The sequence below is a fragment of the Ochotona princeps genome, chromosome 1 (assembly GCF_030435755.1).
Source record: "Ochotona princeps isolate mOchPri1 chromosome 1, mOchPri1.hap1, whole genome shotgun sequence".
NCBI classification, from domain to species: domain Eukaryota; kingdom Metazoa; phylum Chordata; class Mammalia; order Lagomorpha; family Ochotonidae; genus Ochotona; species Ochotona princeps.
This window is the reverse complement of record NC_080832.1, coordinates 35,954,880-35,971,817: the sequence shown is the minus strand read 5'-3', so window position 1 is coordinate 35,971,817 and position 16,938 is coordinate 35,954,880. Positions and strand designations below refer to the sequence as shown.

Here is a 16,938-nt window from a genome sequence, read left to right as displayed (position 1 = left end):
GTATATAAACTAAAATTGAAATGTCAATGAGCTAAGCATAGGTTGTGGTTAGGACTTGTTTTTTTTGTTTTGTTTTTGTTTTTATTTTGTTTTTGTTTCTGTTTTTTTGTTTTTTTTTGTAACATACTGGTTACTCAAAACCATGTCAATTCCATAATATTGCAAATTGCTGTTGATGTTATATTGGGACTCTTAATCGACTGTGATGAAATTCTACCAGCTCTAACTTCGTACCAGAAATGGTCTCCCCAAGAAACTGTTCAACCCACCTGGACAATAAGTAGCTGGACTCTACACTTGGTATATGTTTGCAAAGAAAGAATCTTGATTGAATTTGAACTGCAATACTGCATCAAGGTGGAGGAATCCACAACGGGGAAGGGGAGGAGGAAGGATGGGGGGACTCCCAGAGCCTATGAAACTGTCACATAATGCTAAATAATTAATAAAAAATATATATAAAGAAAATAAAAAAAAACTCTACACACAGATTTAGGAAAACATGGACTATCTTCCTAAGTTGTTATATAATACAACTGAAAAATGGGCTTCCACTTATTTTTGTAGTGCTTTATTTTGTTTTACTCCTTTTTTCTATATCTACACATTTGTATTTTAGAATCACTCTATGAAATAAGAATGGTTTACCATTTTGATTTTTCAAAGGGACAAAATTTTATTTTCATTATGTATTTTATTTGTTTATTTGCCTTATAAATAAATGGTAAAACTAAAAGAAGAAAAACATATCAATGAAAGGAGGAAAAAGAAATCTTCTTTCCTTTGATTTATTCTCCAAATGTGCCGAGCATCTGGGACCGTACCAGCCTGAAGCTATATTTGACCAGACCTTTATTGCATAGCCGTGTCTTTTTTGAAACTAGTCAATACAATCTTTATTTCCAGATGACTGTGTTATGCTATGTCTTAGTGATGTTCTTTTGGAGAAATAAAATGGATTAGTCGCATGCTGCTAGTAGTTCATTCTGTAATCAGCTTGATGCTTACTTGTATTATCTACATGCTCCTCATCTACATTCTACAATTGAAAGCTGTAATTCCTATTGTTATCTTCAATATCTATTTTTAGAATATTAAAATATAAAATAGATGAAATTCTTCTCTATATTTTCCCACTTAATGTTGGAATTCCAGTAACTATCTTAGCAATGATCATATGAACAGTGAGAGATGACTACTGTGCTTTTGTGAATAGTGTTGCATTGAACGCAGGCATTTGGGTACATCTTTTTCTTATGCTAATTTCTTTTCTTTGTATATATGAATAATATTGCCATGTCTATTTTATTTTTTGAGTAAACTCCATGCTATTCTCTACAATGGAGACATTTTTCTGCACCTCCAGCAAGAGAATATGAAAAGGATTCTCTTTTCACCACATCATCGCCAGCAATTTTTTGACAATAGCTATTCTAATCTAATCTAATCTAATCTAATCTAAAATTGTAATGTCTTATAGTTTTTAGAATTCTCTGTTTTATACTTCTGACAATTTGTTTATAATATTTCATGGTATGAATCTTTTCTGGTTGTATCTACTTGGCATGCAAGGGTCATCCAGTGCTTGAAAATTCATATCTTTCTCAGAATCATAAAATGAACTAACCACTCAGTCTGTCCAAGACAAAGAGGAAAAGATGTTGACTTTTGTGATGTAGGAAAATATCGTGACTTCCTCTTTACAATAAAAGCCCTGTTGCAACTCAGTGTCAGCGTTGGCACAATGGTCTTCCTTTGCTTCTGGGCCCTTACGCTAGTTGCTTGCTGTACTACGTCTCTAGCAGAAGCCTCCGATCTCTCACACCTACATCCACCTCTGTGGGATGAGAGTCCTGGTCAGTTCAGTGACTTCCAGGTGAAGAACAATGTGTACATTATTAATGCCTGGGTATACCCTCAGAGAATGGGGATGTATAAAATCCTACTGAACCAGACAGCCAGGTATTTTTCAAAATTTGGACCAGAAAATGAACAGAATATTTTATGGGGATTGTGTCTGCAGCATGGCTGGCAATATAATACAGGTAAGAATGCTGTCCTCATTCTAATTATTTACTCATATAAACTACAAAGTGGGAAATGAGACTCTTTATATCAGATTTTAATGTTTCTTCCTTTTTTGCTTCATAATTTTTATTTTCTCTTTTTGTTTCTTTTGCCTCATAATCTTTATTTTCTCTCTATCAATTCTTTCAAAACAGATTGCATATTTCTACTAAAAACTGTAGTTGAAGATTGAGACATAGAAGACATCCTACCGATCTATTGAGCATTTCTTTTTGCTTGTTAAAGATTTATTTATGTATTTGAAAGGCAGAGTTACGGGGAAATAGGCATCTTCCTGTTGCTGGTTCACTCCACAAATGGTCACAATGACAGGCTGGACCACGCTCCTGAAGCTATATGTGAGTTGGCTATGTGAATCTCAAGGCTCTAAGCCCTTGGTCCATCTAGCACTGCTTTTTCAGACACTGCAACAGGGAGCTGGATTAGAATTACAGCCTACAAAATTTCATGACTGTAGCCACTGTGCAATAATGTAGGCCCCTCATGAGCATTTTTGCAAATATTTACTGAATTGTTATTGAGAGTAGAAGTGTCCTTTTTTGTAAGCTTTAGGAGGAACAGAAGAGTCAAGGAGATGTCTATTAAAAACAACAGGTGATACAAAATTGCTTTGGATTTCTGGAAGCATATATGTGACTATCGGATGATGGATATGCTTTACAAATAATCTTCATTTTGTTTATGGATCTCTTTCTCCACGTATGATTGATTTCTCTTAGAAACCTGGAATTCTATAGTACATAGACATACGCATTTTAAGAAAATATTTATGGATAAAATGAGGTTTTTGTTATGTCTATCAGGAGTTCATGGTCATAGAATATCAAAACAAGTAATTTGTAAGTAGACTTTTATATAGAAAATGTTACAAGTAGTTTCAAAATGTACAAAGTAAACCTAATTACATTCTTTCTCTTCTGTGCTGATTAGCTGGTCCAAGAGAAATAGTGGTTCCTGTGCCTAACCCAGCATGACAATCAAATGTTAAACAGAAAAATATTAAAATATTAAGAAAATATTAAGTTAATTTGACATGGAAAAGAAAGTTTATTCTTGTAACTTAGAGAGTATATATTTATTAGGTGAATTCTCACTTCACATAACAATCTTTGTATGTAGTTAATATCATTCCCATTTGTAGATAATGAAACAAAGTCTAGCAATGATGAAGCAGGAATTTGGATTGTGTGAATCACCATATTTCTGAAGATGTGAAGAAGGCATAGCAGAGAAGGAAAGACTATTTTGTATCCTTAACTGTAGGGATATGACGTTAAGAAAACAAAAATTGATTGGGAGACAGTTAAAAAAAAACAGTAAACAGAAGAGGAAGGTGTGATGGTAAAATTGCAACATGTCATTTATACATAAATGTTTGAATAGATTGTTACAAGTAATTTCCATCGTCTCTCCTCCAGGCAGGCTAGTTGATCCTAGCAGAAGGACATCCTGTGGCTATGAATCTGCAGATCCTTTGTGCATTTCCGTGGACAGCTGGTGGGCTGGTAGGTTCTCTTACACAGCAAAGTGGGCATTAGCCTTCCTCAAAGAAAGCCATCAGCCGAAAAGCTTGGGGACAGGGACAGAATTGAAACAGTCATGTTCAATATTCAAAAGAAATTGGATTCACAAAGGCCCTTCTGTGGTTTATGTGGCTTTACAGGAATTAACAGGCACACATCAATCATGATTCCTTAAAATATTTTCAGCTTTGCACTGATGGAAGGGTGGAAACAAGGACTGACTGACCTGCCAGTGGGCATGCCCTTTCAAGGACCGGCACTGGCTGATGTGGAAGCCTACAATAGTAACAGGCAGACTAGAATAAAGAGAGAAGGCTAGTGAAAGTCCAGGAGGATGTGTTAAATGTTGAAATGCATAGTCTGAGAGATTGGTACCTATGCGAGTCATTTACCAATCCCTAACCTCAGGTTCCAGTTGTACAATCAATGCTAAAATAACATGAGGACATTTACTAATTATTTAAACTAATTTTATGTTTTAATAATGAAACTGAATAACATAGCACTTAGAGATATATTCTGACACAAGTAAGATGATGTTAAATTTCACTTTCTCAGAATGACACCTACCATGACACCTGAGTTTTCCTCATGGTAGCTCAAGTCTTTCAAAAGACCCACAAACAGTAGTGATCACACAGATGCAGAATTCAGACTGTTAATTTCAGATTTATCTAGTAGTTGTAGTTAGCCTCTGGATCAGGGCATAATTTGGCATTTGTAATGCTTATCTGTGATGAACAATATTCTGCATCAATGACTTACAGCAGTAAACAACAGAAGCAAAATATCTAAAAAGTTAACATGTATGAATCTGGTGGAATAGATTATCTGTGACTACATGTTTTATGAAATGTATTAGACTGTCAACTCAATTATCAAAAAATTAACAGAATTTTCCAAAATTTTAATTTAGAGACACATACTGAGGCAAAGGATTTTGCACTATCATGATCACAAGTTAAATTTACATATATAAAATAGATGATACTCATTTACCAAATCTATTACTAGGTTAGGATTTCAGAAAAATGCTATACAGTCCCTGTGAGAAATTTTATTATGATTCTGTGGACACATTGACAGCTTTTTAAAGTTAACTATTTTAAAAAATAGTATTGATAATTCCAACAGAATTACTTTTGTTTTATTATATCTTGGCCAAGTACTTAAGATAATCTATATTCATCATAGCTTATTAATAGAAGCAAGTTAAAGTAGATATGTGACTGCCGTGGGAATTTCACCATTATTTCCTCGGGCTTAGCTTTAGACACACATTTCTGTATCTCTAGGTCTTTCCTCAATGACTTGTGATTTCCTTTTAAAAGTCACCTTTGACATTTGTTTATAGTAATAATAAGTCTTTTTTTCTTACAGATATCAATTATTTTCTGAGTGCACTGCCCTTCCTTGCTGCGGTTGATTCTGGCATATTGGGAGTATCTCCACACCAAGTTAAACTTTTGCCACCTCCCAAGGATCAGATGAAGTTTTGTTATGATGTTGCTAGCTGTCATTTAACTTTTCCTGAGAAAATGAACAAGTGGAATTTGTTTTACCAGGTTTCTATCTTTTAGTTTCCTAGTTTATACACTTAGGAGAAAGCAAGAGTGCTTCTTTGCTGTCTTACAATTTTTGTCCAGGAAATTTAATCACTGTGTGATGTTTCCCCTTTGATGAAAATGAAAATTAACGCTTGAGATTACAATTGAGATTTATAGTCTTTAACATCCAGCCGCAATGCATCATTAATATAAAATCTATTTATGGGCTTGGTGGCGTGGCCTAGTGGCTAAGGCCTTGATCCCATATGGCTGCTGGTTCTAATCCCGGCAGCTCAACTTCCTCTCTATCTCTCCTCCTCTCAGTATATCTGACTTTGTAATAAAAATAAAATAAATCTTAAAAAGAAAAAAAGACAATCAAGTCTCAAAAAAAATCTATTTATCTATTCTTTTTTTTTAAAGATTGATTTATTTTATTACAAAGTCAGCTATACAGAGAGGAGGAGAGACAGAGAGGAACATCTTCCATCCGATGATTCACTCTCCAAGTGAGCGCAACGGCTGGTGCTGTGCCAATCCGAAGCCAGGAACCAGGAACCTTTTCCGGGTCTCCCACGCGGGTGCAGGGTCCCAAAGCATCGGGCCATCCTCGACTGCTTTCCCAGGCCACAAGCAGGGAGCTGGATGGGAAGTGGAGCCTCTGGGATTAGAACCGGCGCCCATATGGGATCCCAGAGCATTCAAGGCCAGGACTTTAGCTGCTAGGCCACGCCTCCGGGCCCTATCTATCCATTCTTATCAGCCAGATAAAGTATACAAAAATCATGAGCATGTAGAATATGTTGTTAAATAATAAATAAATATTTTGGCTACTTGAAATCTCGAGTCAGCTGAATTGGAAAGAAATGTGATAAATGAAATGGTTTTATTTACATTAAGTTTACTTAGTGATTACAATGGGCAGAACTAAAACTTTATGTGTTATAAAGTAAATATCTAATGGTTAAGCATAGATATGTACTGAAATGAATAATGGAAAGATAGATTTACAATTTCTTTAAATAATTGGTTAATCACTTCAGATATAATTAAATTAGCTATCCTAACAATTTTCTTTGTCTTACTCATTATGCTTTATAGTATTTTTAACAATGTAAGTGGAAAAAACAGAGACAAAATATGCATTCTTTACACATTACATAAGAGTCAATACTTGACATGAGTTTTTCCTAGATGCATGCATTATTAGAAATAAACAGTAGTTTTTTATTCTTTACAATGTTCAGGCACTAAGTTTTTACAAATAGGTTGTTGGAATATAAATTTCTGTTTCACAGGGACTAATGCAAAATTATGCATTTAGATAAGACTGAGTTTCATAAAAATAGTCACAGCTGCTCAACTATTAATTTTTTCTCTTTAGTATTTGCAGTCACCCTCTAGCAACTTTGATGACCTGTTACAACACCTATGGGCTGCACATACCTCAAGCTTGGAGGGTATAAGTGAACATTTTGACGATAGGTAAGAACTGATACTTAGTTATTTTTAGTTTAATATACTGTATTACTTTTTAAATTTTAAATTAAATTACATTGAGAAAATCAATGTAATTTGCAGATTGCCTTCTAAAAATGTAATGATATTCTTCTCCTCTGTATTTCCTCCATCCCACTCTCCTTCCATCGTTCTTATTTTAGAATTTACATTACTTAACATGTCTTAATATGTCACTGAATAAGAATTTTAGTAAGAAAACAAGAAAACCTAGTACAGTAGAAATACAGATAAACCAATATAAATAATAATTAAGTAGGAAGATCAGCATTCGACCAAGACACAGCAAATTTTAAAATAATCACAGATCATTAAAACTGTAGTAGCGTAACAATATTAATTTGTTGGTTTTACCAAGTTCAAAACAAAATGTTATAAAACTGTCTTTGCAACAATACTGATATACACAGACATTTTTTCTGTTTTTTTTTTTTTTTAATTTTAGCTCCTGCAGTAAGGGAGAACTTTGCAAGCTAAATATTCAAAATAATAAATCTATGTTATAGATTATAGTAATGGAGTATAAATATTTTTTACCATAATCAATAAAAGTTCATCTCAAAGACAAGCAAACAAATGAAATACAAGAGGTTCCTCCAATTGTGAGAGCATTATAGAATGTACCTTCGTGGGCGACCTTCATTGCTTTCTTCACAGTTACATAATGTGGTGACACAACTTTGGAAAGATCTAGTGAACATGAAGGTTTACATGACAGCTTAAAACTTTGCAAAGTCAGTATGAATACTGTGTTATCTAAAAGTGGGTAAGAGCAATAGGGTTTGGAAGTAAATAACACCAGTTAAAGGGTGAAATCAATAACTAGTATTATTACAGATAGGTCAAAAAGCAGAAGTCATGATGGGAGGAGCTGCTGGAATTGTATAAGTAGATAAGTGAATTGAGGCAGGTATGTTTGAGTGCTTTTCTATTCTCTTCAGAGAACATTGTTCAGCAGTATATTCATAGGATATGTTTTCCTCATCCTTGATATGACATCAAGTTGCTGGATATTAAGGGAAATTCAGCCATTTATTTTCTGAGGAGTGTCTGTGATATAACTTGGGTTTCCAGGTATCACATCAAAAACTCAAATATTCACTCTCTTCTGATGACAGGAAACAGACATGGAGTTATCAAGCAATGTTCTTTTTTTTTTTTTAAAGATTTGTTCATTTTATTACAGCCAGATATACACAGAGGAGGAGAGACAGAGAGGAAGATCTTCCTTCCGATGATTCACTCCCCAAGTGAGCTGCAATGGGCCGGTGCGCCGATCCAGAGCAGGGAACCTGGAATCTCTTCCGGGTCTCCCACGCAGGTGCAGTGTCCCAATGGGTGCAGTGTCCCAATGCATTGGGCCATCCTCAACTGCTTTCCCAGCTGGATGGGAAGTGGAGGTGCCGGGATTAGAACCGGCGCCCATATGGGATCCCGGGGCTTTGAAGGCGAGGACTTTAGCCTAGGCCACGCCGCCGGGCCCAAGCAATGTTCTTTTTTTTTTTTTTTTTTTTTTTTTAAGATTTATTTTATTTTTATTACAAAGTCAGATATACTGAGAGGAGGAGAGATAGAGAGGAAGTTGAGCTGCTGGGATTAGAACCAGCAGCCATATGGGATCAAGGCGAGGACCTTAGCCACTAGGCCACGCTGCCGAGCCCCCCAAGCAATGTTCTTGAGTGAAGATGGTCAACATCCATATTTGGATGGATAGCAAAATGTTGCTACATACTTTTTTTTTAAAAAATTGATGTTTCAGGTTCATCTCAAAAAGTAAAATAATTGTGAAATATTGTTGTGTAGAAGCAGTAGTTTGATAAAAGCCCATTTAATTATTTTTGTTTCTGTTGTAATTTTGGGGTCCTGTTCAGCAGATTCTTCACCTACAATTTTATCTAAAACATAAAAGTACACCTGTTTATGATACCATGTGGCATTTCAGCATGTACATACATTTACATAATGTTCAAAATAGGATAAATTATAAGAAATAGTATGTCAAGAATTTCATGGAAAGTAAAAATTAAATTTTTTTGCAAAACATTCTTGAATTTCATGCATACCTCTTCCATGAAATGCGTTTTTCTTTAATTCTTTTTGAATTTTTGCAACAGCATCCATTTGAAGATTTTTTTAGCACCTAAATTAACATCACCTATACTAATTGTTAGTCAAGCCTTTTTGAAGTCCTTAATTTATTTTCCTGAACCATTGAAGGCATCATTAGTGAAACCATTAAATATCTCTTTTATTTTTTAAAATTTACAGCGCACTATCGCTATCAAAAATCTTTACAGTTACGGAGAGAAAGTGAGAAAGAGACAGATAGAGATAGAGATTGAAAGACAGAGAGACAAACTCCATTTGCTGGTTTACCTCCCTAGAAGGCCCCAATGGCCAGCACTAGGCTAGATTCAAAGCAGGAGCCAAAAGTGCCATATTTTTCAATGTTGTCAAATCAGAATAACAAAGGCAAGGTTTAAAGATAAAGGAAAGAGACAATTCAATTTATTGATAGATGAGGTGGTAACCTATCAGAGTCTCATAAACTACCAACGAAGGGAATTTCAGAAATGTAAGATTTGTTTGGGAGGACACGACTGAGGCTATGTTACAAATTAGAGGTAGGGGCTTAAAATCAACAGCCAAATGCTGAAACAGGTTGCAGATCCCAAACTAGGATTTTCTAAAAAGCTATATCTCAAGTGTTAGTGCGGCTTTTCAAGAAAAATGATGAAGGAGAATTGAAGATTTGATCTTCACATGTTTGATCTTCATTTGATCTTCATTTATGTTCTACATAAAGCTTATTGCACATGGGTGAGCAGCTGCATAACATTTGACTGGAAACTGAAAGAGGAAAAGTCGAACTCAGGCATTCTAGTGTTTTATTAACCATAATAATACCCGCCTCCCCAAAGTCTATGACCAGTAAGATTTATTCTTCTTCTAGCCACACTTCATCATACCCCATTTAGTTACCCATTCTCTTTTTTTAATATATTTTTATTAATATTTTAGCATTATGTGAGAGTTTCATAGGCTCTGGGAATCCTCCTAGCCCTCTCCCTCCTCTCCCCCCTGGTGGATTCCTCCACCTTGATGCAGCATTACAGTTCAAATTCAATCAAGATTCTTTCCTTGCAAACATATACCAAGCATAGAGTCCAGCTACTTATTGTCCAGATGGGTTGAACAGTTTCTTGGGGAGACCATTTCTGGTCTGAAGTTGGAGCTGGTAGAATATCATCACAGTCGATTAAGAGTCCCAATATAACATCAACAGCAATTTGCAATATTATGGAATTGACATGGTTTTGAGTAACCAGTATGTTAAAAAAAAAAAAAAAAACAAGTCCTAACCACAACCTATGATTAGCTCATTGACATCTCAATTTTAGTTTATATACAGGACCGGACAGGCTGCTATATACCTTCAAATGGCTATAGGGTACCATTCAGCTGTCTCGTGTCTATTTCATTTTATTATTTAGCCACTTGTTGTGTTGAAGTATAATTTTGTTGATCTTGGCAGATTTTGGGATAATCTAGACTGGCTTGTAACTCTAACAAGATATTTGTCGACATTTAAGGTGCAGAACATTTTTTTGAGTGGGGGAGGGGGTGCAAGAAAATCCTCAACACCATGGTGAGGAGTGACTAATCTTTGTGTCCCACCCAGCAAGGCATGAGCCAATCCACGCCAGCTCTTTCCTGTCAGATTTCAAGCTCTACTTTCTGTTGTTTGTCTATTTATTTTAGTTGTTTTTTTTTTTTTTTAGTTTGTATGATTGTTTGCTGTGAGGGGTTTTCGAAGCGATCCCGATGGTCATTGCGAGGGAGGGCGGGGGTCCAGAGGCGGAACCAGGCTCGGACCAGAGAAAGCTCTCCTCCCTGGTCCCGAAGGACATTTATTGTTCTTCTGTTTCTGCAGACCCCTCAGGGCTTCTGTTTGTCTTTCCAATGACATTAGTTTCTGCGCAGTAGTGTTTGGACTTCTTCCATCCCCTGCGGAAGCTCTGGTTTGGGGTGGGTGACCTCAGAGTACTCAGCCTCCGAGGGCATCCAATTCCCTGTAGCCTCCTTGGCAGTTGGGATATAGTTCTTGTTGCTCATATAAATAGTTTGTGGTGAAGGTCTGGGAGTCTTTGTGGTTGGATCCAAGCTTCCTCCTTACCACCTGCTCCACTCTGGAGTGCCCCCCTGCTCCACGCACATGACCTCCTGTTAAGAGGTTGTCAGGATCGCACCCGATTCCCCCCTCATGCATTGGTATAGTCGTTTTATTGTTGCTTAGTGCCGCTTTGAGTCTGTTGTCTATGAATTACCAGATTTGATCTTGATAAGGCTATATTGTACTTTTTTCTCACTCTTTTTATGGTCCTGAAAGATTTCCCTGCACTCCCTCCCCATTACAGGTTAACATAGCGTAATGAGGGTATAGTAGGTTTTACAGTTTTATGATGTAGATCTTAAGTATTCCGACATTAATTGTTGGTTTATAGATTACATCGCGTTATCTTATTGTATTAGATACAGGTTGTTAGAGATTGCACTAGTATTACAATATACAGGTACTATCTTCCAAGTTGTCATCTTTTCATCTCAGATTAAGGCAAACATGTGGTATTTAACTTTTTGGGATTGGTTCATTTCTCTTAGCATGATGGATTCCAGTCGGGCCCATTTGACCACAAAGAACTTCATTTCGTTTTTCTTAATAGCTGAGTAGTATTCCATAGAGTAGATGAACCATAGCTTTCTTATCCAGTCTTCTATTGATGGGCATTTTAGCTGCTTCCAGGTTTTTGCGATTGTAGATTGTGCTGCTATGAACATAGGTGTGCATGTTGGTTTCTTGTGTAGGAGAACTTTTGGATATATCCCTAGGAGTGCTATTGCTGAATCATATGGTATGTTGATTGTCAGTTGTTTGAGTATTCGTCAAACTGATTCCCATAGAGGCTGTACAAGTCTGCAGTCCCACCAGAAGTGGAGAAGGGTTCCCTTTTCCCCACATCCTCGCCAACAAGTGTTGGTGGTATTATGTATGTGTGCCATCCTTAGTGGAGTTAGGTGGCACCTCATTGTTGTCTTCATTTGGATTTCCCTTATTGCCAGGGAACTTGAGCATTTTTTCATATGCTTGCTTGCCATTTGGGTTTGTTCTTTTGTGAAATGTCTGCCCATTTCCCGTGCCCATTTCTTGAGCAGTTTGTTTGTTCTGGTGTTTTGGTTTCCCTGGAGATCTTTGTATATTCTGGAGATCAACCCTCTATCTCCTATGTAGTGTGCAAAAATCTTCTCCCATTCTGTAGGTTGTTTTTTTACTTTGTTGATTGTTTCTCTAGCTGTATAGAAGCTTCTTAGTTTGATGAGGTCCCAGTTTTTTATTTTGGTCTCGATTTCTACTGCTTTTGGAGTCTTTTTTAGGAAGTGAGGGCCTACCCCTAAGTGTTCCAGTGTGTTTCCAACATTTTCTTCCAAAAGTTTGAAGGTTTCTGGATGTAGGTTTAGGTCTTTTATCCATTTAGATTCGATCTTGGTGTATGGTGAGAGATGTGGGTCTATCTTTTTGTTTCTGCAGGCTATCAACCAGTTGTCCCAACAGCATTTATTGAACAGACCTTTCCATTTGCTTGGGTTGTTGTCTGTCTTTTTGTCAAAGATTAATTGACTGTATCTGTGTGGGTTTCCAGCTGTTGCTTCTATTCTGTTCCACTGATCTTCCTCTCTATCTTTGTGCCAGTACCAGGCTGTTTTGATGACCACTGCCCTACAGTATGTCCATAGATCCGGTACTGTGATTCCCCCTGTTAAGTTCCTGTTCTTCAGAGTGGTTCTGGCTATTCGTGGTTTTTTGTGTTTCCAGATGAATCTGTGTGTCATTTTTTCCAGTTCGATGAAGAATGCTGTGGGTAATTTGATTGGGATTGCATCGAATGTATATATTGCTTTTGGTAGTATAGACATTTTGATGATATTGATTTTGCCTATCCAGGAGCATGGGATGTTGTTCCATTTTTCGAGGTCTTGTTCTATTTGTTTTTTGAGTGTTTTGTAATTTTCTTCATAAAGGTCATCTACGCTTTTGGTTAAATTTATTCCCAGATATTTCATGCTTTTCTCTGTTATTTTGAATGGTAGCTTGTTGGTTAGATCTTCTTCCATCTTGTGGCCGTTTTGATGCACTATGGCTGTTGATTTTTGTTCATTTATCTTGTATCCTGCCACTCTACCAAATTCTCGTATGAATTCTAGGAGTCTTTGTATTGAGTTTTTTGGTTCTTCTATAAAGAATCATGTCGTCTGCGAATAGTGAAAGCTTGACTTCTTCATTTCCAATTTGGATTCCTTTGATTTCTTTGTCTTGTCTTATGGCTTCTGCAAGTACCTCTAGGACTATATTGAATAGCAGTGGTGATAGTGGGCAGCCTTTTCTTGTTCCAGATCTCAGTGGGAAGGGATCCAGTTTTCCTCCATTTAGTATGATGCTGGCATTGGGTTTTTCATATATTGCTTTGATTATATTGTGAATTGTTCCTTCTATCCCCACCCTTGAATCAGAAATAGAATCAGTGATTAAAGAGCTCCCAACAAGAAAAGCCCAGGCCCAGATGGTTTTACCGCAGAATTCTACAAAACATTCCAATCAGAGCTAACCCCAATCCTTTACAAGCTCTTCAAAACAATAGGAAAGGAAGCAGCTCTTCCAAACTCATTCTATGAAGCCAATATCACCTTAATCCCCAAACCGAATAGAATATTAACAGAGAAGGAAAACTACAGACTGATCTCCCTGATGAACGTTGACGCTAAGATTCTCAACAAAATCCTAGCCAATGGAATAAAAAAAAGCAGCAGACAGATCATCCATCCAGACCAAGTAGGTTTCATCCAGGGAATGCAAGGATGGTTCAACATAAGGAAATCCATACATGTGCTACATCACATGCAAAAACTGAAAAACAAAAACCATATATTAGTATCAATAGATGCAGAAAAAGCCTTCGACACAATTCAACACCACTTCATGTTAAACACCCATTCTCTTTTACACTCCATTGCAGTGGATGGCAAATGCCATGCTGAGTGTGTGAAAGGAGTAAGGGAAAAGAGATGGAATTTGTATGAGAAGGAAGTAATAGGCTTGGAAGCAGCCAGTCATTTGCACATCAGAAGTCTTGCTTGTATTGACTATCTTTGTAGTGAGATTACGGATTGTGGTGATTGTATCAACCTTCCACACTGTAAACAATCTACCTGAATGTTCCTGGCCTGGAACCCAGAAGACTGTTCAATCTGGTGAAAATGTAATAAAGGGCCTTGGAAGAATTTCATGCCTGAAAAGTCCTTTAATTGGCAATATCTCCATGAAGAGAGACATGAGAGGAGAAACAGTAGGAAGATTTGGACCACATGTAAATATAAATATCAGTCTAAATACAAACTGGACTTTTGTTCTATTAAATAACCTACATTGACTGTCAGATGTACTACCTCAGTAAGGTTTGTCAGCTTGCATGCTGCCAGTCTCTCAAATTTGATCTTCTTTTTCTTACTGGGGTAAAGGAAAGTTTATTCCAGCTATCTTTGATAATAAAATAATCCTTCCTCGATTAAAATATTTCACTACCTATTTCACATATCCTGAAGAATGAACTGAAGACATTACATTATAAAACCTATATTTAAGAGAGAGGTGTTATGGACCCAGAGTGGTAACATATCAAGATAATCCTCTGCCCCTGACACCAGGATCCCATATCTGCATGGGGTGCCATATATGCGCTGGTTCATGTCCTGGCTGTTCCACTTCCAATCCAGCTCCCTGCTAATGGCTTGGGAAACAGTGGAGGATAGGTCAAACCCCTGGGCTCTTGCGCCAATGTGGGAGACCTGGAAGAAGCTCCTGGCTTCAGGTAAGTTCAGTTTGGGCAGTAGCAGTCATTTAAGGAATGAACTAGCGATGGAAGATCTCTCTGACTCTCCCTCTCTCAGTAATTTTACTTTCAATTAAAATAAATAAATCTTTCTAAAAACATAGTGGTGTTATGAATTTAGCTTTTTGGCAAAGATGACTTTTATAAAGGAGATTGAGGATGAAATTCTGAGGTGACTCACTATGACTATGTACTTTTGTACTTGTATTTTAGAATGGCTTATTATTATAAACCAGAAGCAGAATTTGGTAAAAACTGGACATTGGCTGTTGAATATTTAGCTGCAGTTCGCATTCCTACAACCATGATTAGAGTGCATGAATCCCAGAAGGGCCTGCCACCACGAGTCCTTCTTGATACCGATGTGGCCCCATTCATCAGCGACCTGACTTATTTTCAGAACACAGTGCTGTCAGTTTTAAATATTCTTTGTAGTGTTGATCAAATGACAGGTAAGAATCTTGAATAGATGCATTACAACATTAATACTGTGTCAAAGAGGTAGAGAGGTAGAAATTCCCACACACTCTAGAAAGGATGTTACAGCGTTGCCTGGGGATATATTTCATTTCTTTTATAAAAACTCCTGATATATGACAGGACCATTGAATAAGCACACACCTTGGTGTTCACACTTAGGGCCTGTCCTTTTTCTCAGATTATAAATTGAAATTTGTGTACTGATGTACATTTGTGTAGTGGATACTCACACATACTCCATAATTTACTCAAAATATTTTCTATTCTATTTTACTTTTTTAAAAAATAAGGAGATTTCAATGCAAAACCTGCATGATCAATATAAATATTTCTAATTCAGCTTTTTTGAATTTTGTGAATCTAGTATTTTTTCTTATATCAGATATTATTTGTCCCAGCTCTGTCAATGCCAGATTTTCTTCTTACAGTAGAAAACAGGATTCTCCTATGACAACTTTGGTAGTTAATATGTCATTTCTATTTCTATATATGGATTGAAGCAAACCAAAGGCCTAATTACACTATTACTGGTTTTTTTTTTGAAGTAAAAATTGAATCTGTAAGATAGAAATTATGCAAATTCTAAGTGAGTGAATTAAGCATGATTTTAAAACCTTTGCATTTATCAAGTAAACAAAATTCCCAAACAATTTTAATGCTATGTAATTGAAGATTTTTCTTACTTGAGCTATGGCAATGATACCACATTCTCATTTATATACTGCTTCCTCTTGCACAATCGGGAATAGACTGTATCCTTTCATCTGTGGGGATTTTTCTTGCAATGATTTCAGAAATGGAACTGATTCAGCTCATTCTATTTAATATACATTTTGACTGTTTCATTTCATGAGTAATCATAATTTCAGACATTGGTTGTTATATGCTATTGACAATAATATAAAAATGACACTATTCACATGTTTTGTTTCTCACACTCAATTAAGGAAAAGCTAATGAAATAAAATTTCAGGTCAGATATTGTCAAATGGCATTGGCAATAATGTGATAACAACATACCCTGTTTGCCTTTCTTGGCATAATTTATGATTTTCCCCACCAAGTTAGAAGAGGAGAAATGAAATAAAGTTGACAAGTCACATTGCCATATAGTACTTGAACTGTTTGCAATAATTTAAAAGAAATAATTTTGCATGTAATGTCTTTTACAGGTTCATTATCTTTGACCCTATGGAAAAATGTAATGAAGGCACAAATTGTAAGGAAGCTAGTTCTAGATCTGCTCGATTACTTCATTGTTACTTAATTAGAAACTTCTGGAAATGTTTATTGATTTAAAAATGAATCAAGCTAATTTCTTTATAACTAGTGCTTTATATTAATATAATCACATCTGTGTAATTTCATTGCTTTTGAGTGTTTGACATATGCACATTTGTTAGAATTTTGTCCAATATAGTCCTAATTTTAAATTCAAATTAATACCACAATTATTTTGTTGAGTTAATAATATGCGATTCTTGAAATCAATAATGAAGTTGTTTATGATTCATTTAAGCTACAAAAAATCACTGAGGTATTAATAAACAATTATTAAATTTGTATGTCTCCTGTGTTTCTATCCTATATAATTCGAATTCCTAAGATTTATATAGCCCTATTACCTGCTGATATATAACCAAATTCTAGTATATTTGAAAATAAAACACTGACATTCAATTAGTATTTACAACCAGTAAGACATAATTGCTATCCTCTAACAGAACTGTCATTGTTTCTGTGTGTTGTAGCTGACGCAAGAGATTGCCAATTACATTAATACTGCTTCCATCCTTTGCCCCACTGTTGAAATGAAAGCTTTATGGTTATTCTTGTTTA

At 36.0% G+C, this 16,938-nt stretch overlaps 1 protein-coding gene across 1 annotated transcript; it reads left to right on the top strand.

Moving 5' to 3' along the window:
* Nucleotides 1-1,744: 1,744 nt before the first annotated feature.
* On the top strand, nucleotides 1,745-16,366 carry C1H6orf58 (chromosome 1 C6orf58 homolog). The gene is made up of 6 exons (XM_004587312.2): nucleotides 1,745-2,045; nucleotides 3,507-3,593; nucleotides 4,992-5,176; nucleotides 6,543-6,643; nucleotides 14,833-15,071; nucleotides 16,272-16,366. Exons 1-6 carry the CDS (start codon nucleotides 1,745-1,747, stop codon nucleotides 16,364-16,366), a joined length of 1,008 nt encoding a protein of 335 aa, XP_004587369.2.
* Nucleotides 16,367-16,938: the final 572 nt, after the last annotated feature.